This window comes from Entelurus aequoreus, linkage group LG08, assembly GCF_033978785.1.
Source record: "Entelurus aequoreus isolate RoL-2023_Sb linkage group LG08, RoL_Eaeq_v1.1, whole genome shotgun sequence".
In the NCBI taxonomy this organism is placed as follows: Eukaryota; Metazoa; Chordata; class Actinopteri; order Syngnathiformes; family Syngnathidae; genus Entelurus; species Entelurus aequoreus.
The window spans coordinates 74,589,639-74,596,917 of NC_084738.1; the positions used below are offsets into that span (position 1 = coordinate 74,589,639).

The 7,279-nt window shown below is 37.8% G+C and overlaps 1 protein-coding gene across 1 annotated transcript in view; it reads left to right on the plus strand.

Annotated features, from left to right (window-relative positions):
• Positions 1-7,279, plus strand: part of LOC133655225 (protoheme IX farnesyltransferase, mitochondrial-like) — an 82,512-nt gene extending 75,233 nt beyond the window's left edge. Inside the window, exons 6-7 of the mRNA XM_062055195.1 lie at positions 904-1,136; positions 6,467-7,279. Of these exons, the coding sequence (XP_061911179.1) occupies positions 904-1,136; positions 6,467-6,888 (655 nt within the window). The 3' untranslated portion in view covers positions 6,889-7,279. The remainder of the gene's footprint in view (positions 1-903; positions 1,137-6,466) is intronic.

The window sequence follows — 7,279 nt, forward strand, 5'->3', positions numbered from 1 at the left end:
GAGCTTAAGTGTTCAATGTGATTTGACTCATTTGTTTTGTTTTCCATGTTTGTTTCCTTTCTGCCTTCATATCTGATGGAATTATAATCACAGGAAGGTTATCTTTGAAATTAAATATATTATTCTCCTGCTCCTTATTTTCCATAGGTCATAGAAAATGTCCATAATTATTGATGTCGAGCAATGTAATAATAATAATATTCAAATAATTACTGCATAAAAAAAAAAATGTCCATAGTTAAATAATAATAACAGGGCAAATTAATGTTACACAACCGTTATTTCCTAATTAAAATCAAAGGAAGGTTATCTTTGAAATAAAATACATTATTCTCCTGCTCCTTATTTTCCATAGGTCATAGAAAATGTCCATAATTATTGATGTCGAGCAATGTAATAATAATAATATTCAAATAATTACTGCATAACAAAAAACTAATTCCATAGTTTAATAAAAATAACACAGCCGTTATTTCCTGCCACTAAACCTGCAGAAAATAATTCTCCGGTTGTTTCCATTTTCACACTTTGCACTATTTTCTTACACTTTATGAAACATATTCCCTATTTTTCCACCTTTATTTTAAGAGCTTGTTAAGTTTTCAATGTGATTTGACTATTTTGTTGACATTTTTTGAGTGTTTTCCATGCTTGTGTTGACATTTCCTTTCTGCCTTGATAGCCGAGGGCGTTACAATCACAGGAAGGTCACAATTGAAGTAAAAATGTTTATATTTCATATATTTGTTCTTCATAGGTCATAAAAAATCATCGATATCGACCGATATAAAACACTTAAATCGTGATACAGTTTTCAGTCTTGTTGCCCAGTTGTAGCGTGTGCAATCTTTGCCACACAACATGATCTTGCAATGGCTAACTTTCTCTCCCCCCCCCCATCAGCCCCCTCCACGCCGTGACCTTCGCCCTGGCGTGCGGCGTCTCCGGAGTGGCCCTGCTGACGTGGGCGGTGAACCCCCTGACGGGCTTCCTGGGCGCCCTCACCATCGCCCTGTACACGTGCTGCTACACGCCGCTCAAGAGGCTCACCATCGTCAACACGTGGGTGGGCGCCGTGGTGGGCGCCATCCCGCCCATCATGGGCTGGACGGCCGCCACGGGCTGCCTGGATGCAGGTAGGAGACGCCGGGTTGTCCCAATAATGTTACAAGTCGGGGGTTAACTACCGGTTGTGACCACCGGAGGCGCTGTTGCTTCAGTCTCAGCATTGTTCTGCCTTGTGTGACACTTAGAAATGTGGAAACAGGAGTTGAGAACATTCAGAAATCCATGTAAAATATTTTTAAAAGCAATGTAGTCCATTTTTACGGCTTTTTACAGAAGTATCGATCACCAAATTTTATTTCATCGATTTTCATAAAGTAGGGATAAATTTAAATTGGCACATAAAAAAATCAATTCACATCCGAATCGCGATTTTATTCGTCCCGATTCTAAATCGAATAATAATTTGCAAAAATCGATTAATTGAAAAGAGAGAAAAAAAAGTATAAAAATAAATAGTTAAAAATACGTTTTTAAGCTCCATCTGGTTCCATAGAAGTGGCTTAAAATGTCTTTGTAAACATTTTTTCTTAAATAAAGAATAAAAAAACAAAAACATTTTTATTGATTGATTTTCATAATGTAGGAATCGATCTAGAATCGGGATAAATTAGCACATAAAAAAATCAATTCACATCCGAATCGCGATTTTATTCGTCCCGATTCTAAATCTAATAATAATTTGCAAAAAGCGATTAATTAAAAAATATATATATATATTTATATATTTATACAAATAAATAGTTAAAAATACATTTTTAAGCTCCATCTGGTTCCATACACCGTATTTTCCGCACCATAAGCCGCACCTAAAAACCACAATTTTTCTCAAAAGCTGACAGTGCGGCTTATAACCCGGTGCGCCTTATATATGGATTAATATTCATATTTATTTTCATAAAGTTTAGGTCTCGCAACTACGGTAAACAGCCGCCATCTTTTTTCCCCGTAAAAGAGGACGCGCTTCTTCTTCTACGGTAAGCAACCGCCCCCATAGAAGAGGAAGCGCTTCTTCTTCTACTGTAAGCAACCGCCAAGGTGAGCACCCGCCCCCGTAGAAGAAGAAGTGCGCGGATATTACGTTTCATTTCATTTGTGTGTTTCTGTAAAGACTACAAAATGTCTCCTACTAAGAGACACGCGTACAAGGTTCCACTGACTTTTGATATTCCTGTGAACCGCACTGTGGATACAACGGGAACACGTACGGTGAATATTCGCACCACAGGGAATGAGAAGTCGTCTTCACCGTGGTTCTAGCTTGCCATGCTAACGGCCAGAAACTTCCACCCATGGTGATATTCAAAAGGAAGACCTTGCCAAAAGAGAACTTTCCAGCCGGCGTCATCATAAAAGCTAACTCGAAGGGATGGATGGATGAAGAAAAGATGAGCGAAGAGACCGGGGTGACTTCTTTCACTGCTATTTTTGTGATTGCACATTTGCACATTACATTTTGGGAGTGAACAGAGTTGTTAGAACGCTGGTTTGTAATATATTATTAAAGTTTGACTGACCTATCTGACTGTTTTTTTGACATTGCCTTTAGCGTAGTGTAGGTGCGGCTAATAACACGGGGCGGCTAATAGGTAAACAAAGTTTTGAAATATGCCATTCATTGAAGGTGCAGCTTACAACACGGGGCGGCTTATGGTGCGGAAAATACGGTAAGTGGCTTAAAATGTCTTTGTAAAAATTATTTCTTAAATAAAGAATAAAAAAACATTTTTTTTATTGATTGATTTTCATAAAGTAGGAATCGATCTAGAATCGGGATAAATTAGCACATAAAAAAATCGATTCACATCCGAATCGCGATTTTTTTCGTCCCGATTCTAAATCGAATAATTATTTGCAAAAATCGATTAATTGGGGGAAAAAAAGGTTTATATAAAATAAATAGTTAAAAATAAGTTTTTAAGCTCCATCTGGTTCCATAGAAGTGACTTAAAATGCCTTTGTAAAAATTATTTCTTAAATAAAGAATAAAAAAATTTAAAAAAACATTTCTTTTATTGACTGATTTTCATAAAGTAGGAATCGATCTAGAATCGGAATGAATTAGCACATAAAAAAATTGATTCTTATCCGAATTGCGATTTTATTCGTCCCGATTCTAAATCGAATAATAATTTGCAAAAATCGATTAATTGAAAAAAATATTTTTTAAATATAAAAATAAATAGTTAAAAATATGTTTTTAAGCTCCATCTGGTTCCATAGAAGTGGCTTAAAATGTCTTTGTAAAAATTATTTCTTAAATAAAGAATAAAAAAACATTTATTTTATTGATTGATTTTCATAAAGTAGGAATCGATCAAGAATCGGGATAAATTAGCACATAAAAAAATCGATTCACATCCGAATCACGATTTTTTTCGTCCCGATTCTAAATCGAATAATTATTTGCAAAAATCGATTAATTGGAAAAAAAAAAAGGTTTATATAAAAATAAATAGTTAAAAATAAGTTTTTAAGCTCCATCTGGTTCCATAGAAGTGGCTTAAAATGTCTTTGTAAAAATTATTTCTTAAATAAAGAATTTTAAAAAAAATAACGTTTTTTTATTGATTGATTTTCATAAAGTAGGAATTGATCTAGAATCGGGATAAATAGGAATAAAAAATGAATAGATTCACATCCAAATCGCAATTGTCATCCGTCCCTATTTTAAACTGATTTATAATTAGCAAAAATCGACTCATTAAAAAAACAAAACTATTTTTTTAATACAAATAAATTGTTGAAAACAAGTTTTTAGCCTCCTTCTGGTTGCATAGAGATGGCTTGAAAGCATCTTTGTAAAAATATATTCTTATATAAAAATAAATAAAATATATATTTTTTTAATCAAGTTTTTTCTACTCTACAGGTAAAATTGTGATTTGGTTGTGAATCGATTTGTTTGAGGACCCCTACTCGCCAGGCTACACTACACGCCCACCCCTTTTTTAAAGGGGTAAAAAGAGGCTTCGCTACATTTCTTAAAATGACAACTCTGCCTACTATTAAATAGCGACAGACAAAGCTGTAGGTTTGATCCTTTTGTCGTAGTTATATTTGTTATTAATAGGCTAACTTTGCATGGCCTTGCCGATGAAATGTAATGTTGGCTCCGTAGCGCACATGCTATGCTAGCGATGCTGGTGGCATAACACAAAAGCTCACAGCTGGGCACAAACAAATTGAATGTTGATCATTGGTGACCCAAAAGCAGTGAAGTTGTCATGTTGGGTAAATGGTAAATAAAAAGAGAATACAACAAATCCTTTTCAACTTATATTCAATTGAATAGACTGCAAAGGCAAGTTGGCAAATAATCATGAACGTAGAATTTAATGGCAGCAACACATTGCAAAAAAGTTGTCAGGGGAGCATTTTTACCAGTGTGCTACATGGCCTTTCCTTTTAACAACACTCAGTAAAGGTTTGGGAACTGAGGAGACACATTTTTGAAGTGGAATTATGTCCCATTCTTGCTTCATGTACAGCTTAAGTTGTTCCTTCTCATATTTTAGCCTTCACACTTGTTCAATGTCTGGACTACAGGCAGGCCAGTCTAGTAGCCGCACTCTTTTACTATGAATGATGGCATTGTCTTGCTGAAATAAGCAGGGGCGTCCATGATAACGTCGCGTGGATGGCAACATATGTTGCTCCAAAAGCTGTATGTACCTTTCAGCATCAATGGTGCCTTCACAGATGTGTAAGTTACCCATGTCTTGGGCACTAATACACCCCCATACCATCACACATGCTGCCTTTTACACTTTGCACCTAGAACAATCCGGATGGTTCTTTTCCTCTTGGGTCCACAGTTTCCAAAAACAATTTGAAATGTGGACTCGTCAGACCACAGAACACTTTTCCACTTTGTATCAGTCCATCTTAGATGAGCTCGGGCCCAGCGAAGCCGACGGCATTTCTGGGTGTTGTTGATAAATGACGTTGGCTTTGCATAGTAGAGTTTTAGCTTGCACCTACAGATGTAGCGACCAACTGTAGTTACTGACAGTGGGTTTCTGAAGTGTTCCTGAGCCCATGTGGTGATATCCTTTACACACCAATGTCGCTTTTTGATGCAGTACCGCCTGAGGGATCGAATGTCACGGGCATTCAATGTTACGCACGGTGATTTCTCCAGATTCTCTGAACCTTTTGGTGATATTACAGACCGTAGATGGTGAAATCCCCAAATTCCTTGCAATGCTTGGTTGAGAAATGTTGTTCTTCAACTGACGCATTTGTTGACAAAGTGGTGACCCTCGCCCCGTTCCTTGTTTGTGAACGACTGAGCATTTCACGGAAGCTGCTTTTATACCCAATCATGGCACCCACCTGCTCCCAATTAGCCCGTTCACCCGTGGGATGTTCCAAATACGTCTTTGATGAGCATTCCTCAACTTTCTCGCTCTTTTTTGCCACTCGTGCCAGCTTTTTTGAAACATGTTGCAGGCATCAAGTTCCAAATGAGCTTATATTTGCAAAAAACAACAAAAGTTTACCAGTTGGAACGTTAAATATCTTGTCTTTGCAGTCTATTCAATTGAATATAAGTTGAAAAGTAGAGATGTCCGATAATATCGGTCTGCCGATATTATCGGCCGATAAATGCGTTAAAATGTAATATCGGAAATTATCGGTATCGTTTTTTTTATTATCAGTATCGGTTTTTTTTGGGTTTTTTTTAATTAAATCCACATAAAAAACACAAGATACACTTACAATTAGTGCACCAACCCAAAAAACCTCATTCACACAAAAGGGTTGTTTCTTTCTGTTATTAATATTCTGCTTCCTACATTATATATCAATATATATCAATATAGTCTGCAAGGGATACAGTCCGTAAGCACACATGATTGTGCGTGCTGCTGCTCCACTAATAGTACTAACCTTTAACAGTTAATTTTACAAATTTTCATTAATTACTAGTTTCTATGTAACTGTTTTTATATTGTTTTACTTTCTTTTTTATTCAAGAAAATGTTTTTAATTTATTTATCTTATTTTATTTGATTCATTTTTTTAAAAAGGACCTTATCTTCACCATACCTGGTTGTCCAAATTAGGCATAATAATGTGTTAATTCCACGACTGTATATATCGGTTGATATCGGTATCGGTTGATATCGGTATCGGTAATTAAAGAGTTGGACAATATCGGCATATCGGATATCGGCAAAAAGCCATTATCGGACATCTCTATTGAAAAGGATTTGTTGTATTCTCTTTTTATTTACCATTTACACAACGTGACAACTTCACTTGAGAGGTTTCCATGGCGACTGAGCAATAATCCATCACAGCAGAGCGGCGTGACCCTCAAACAAGAAATGATTGTGAAGGAAAAAATGTTGTCATGGAGACTAAGCCCCTCCCCCTGTCCTTACCTGTGCAGGTGCGCTGGTGCTGGGCGGCTTCCTGTACAGCTGGCAGTTCCCCCACTTCAACGCCCTCAGTTGGAACCTGAGGGGGGACTACTCGCGCGGCGGCTACCGCATGATGTCGGTCACGCACCCCGCCATGTGTCGCCGCGTGGCCCTGCGTCACAGCGTGGCGCTGCTGGGCCTCTCCGCGCTGGCGCCGGCGCTGGGCGTGACCACGTGGACCTTCCCCGCCGCCGTGCTGCCCATCAACGCTTACATCAGCTTCCTGGCCTTCCGCTTCTACCGGCGGGGCGACCGCGCCAGCGCCCGCAAGCTGTTCTTCTGCAGCCTGTGGCACCTGCCCATGCTGCTGCTGCTGGCGCTCACCTGCAAGAAGCCTCGCCAGGAGCGTCAGCGCCGCGACAACGCCGACGCCACCGCCCCTCGCAGCTGACGCGGCGCTCCCAAAGAGGGGACGGACACTTCCTTTTCACACAGGTGCTCTTTTCCGTAAAAGACCGATTGTAACGATGTGTGCACTGTAAATATCATGTATTTATTTATGTCAATATGTGACCATGGCTCAAATAGACAAGTACACTTGGCTAAGTGCACTGTGTATTCTTACTCATTATTACCATTAGAAGTTCATTCATAATTTGCCAATTTATGAAAGTAAAAATGATAAGAATCAATTGTTAAAAATATGTTTTTATTGTCCTTCTAGTTGCATAGATGACCTGAAAATGTCTTTGTAAAAAAGTATTCTTTTACTAAAAAAAAATATTTAAAAAATAATGTATTTTTGTATTTAATCGATTTTCATAAATTGGAAATTAATTTAG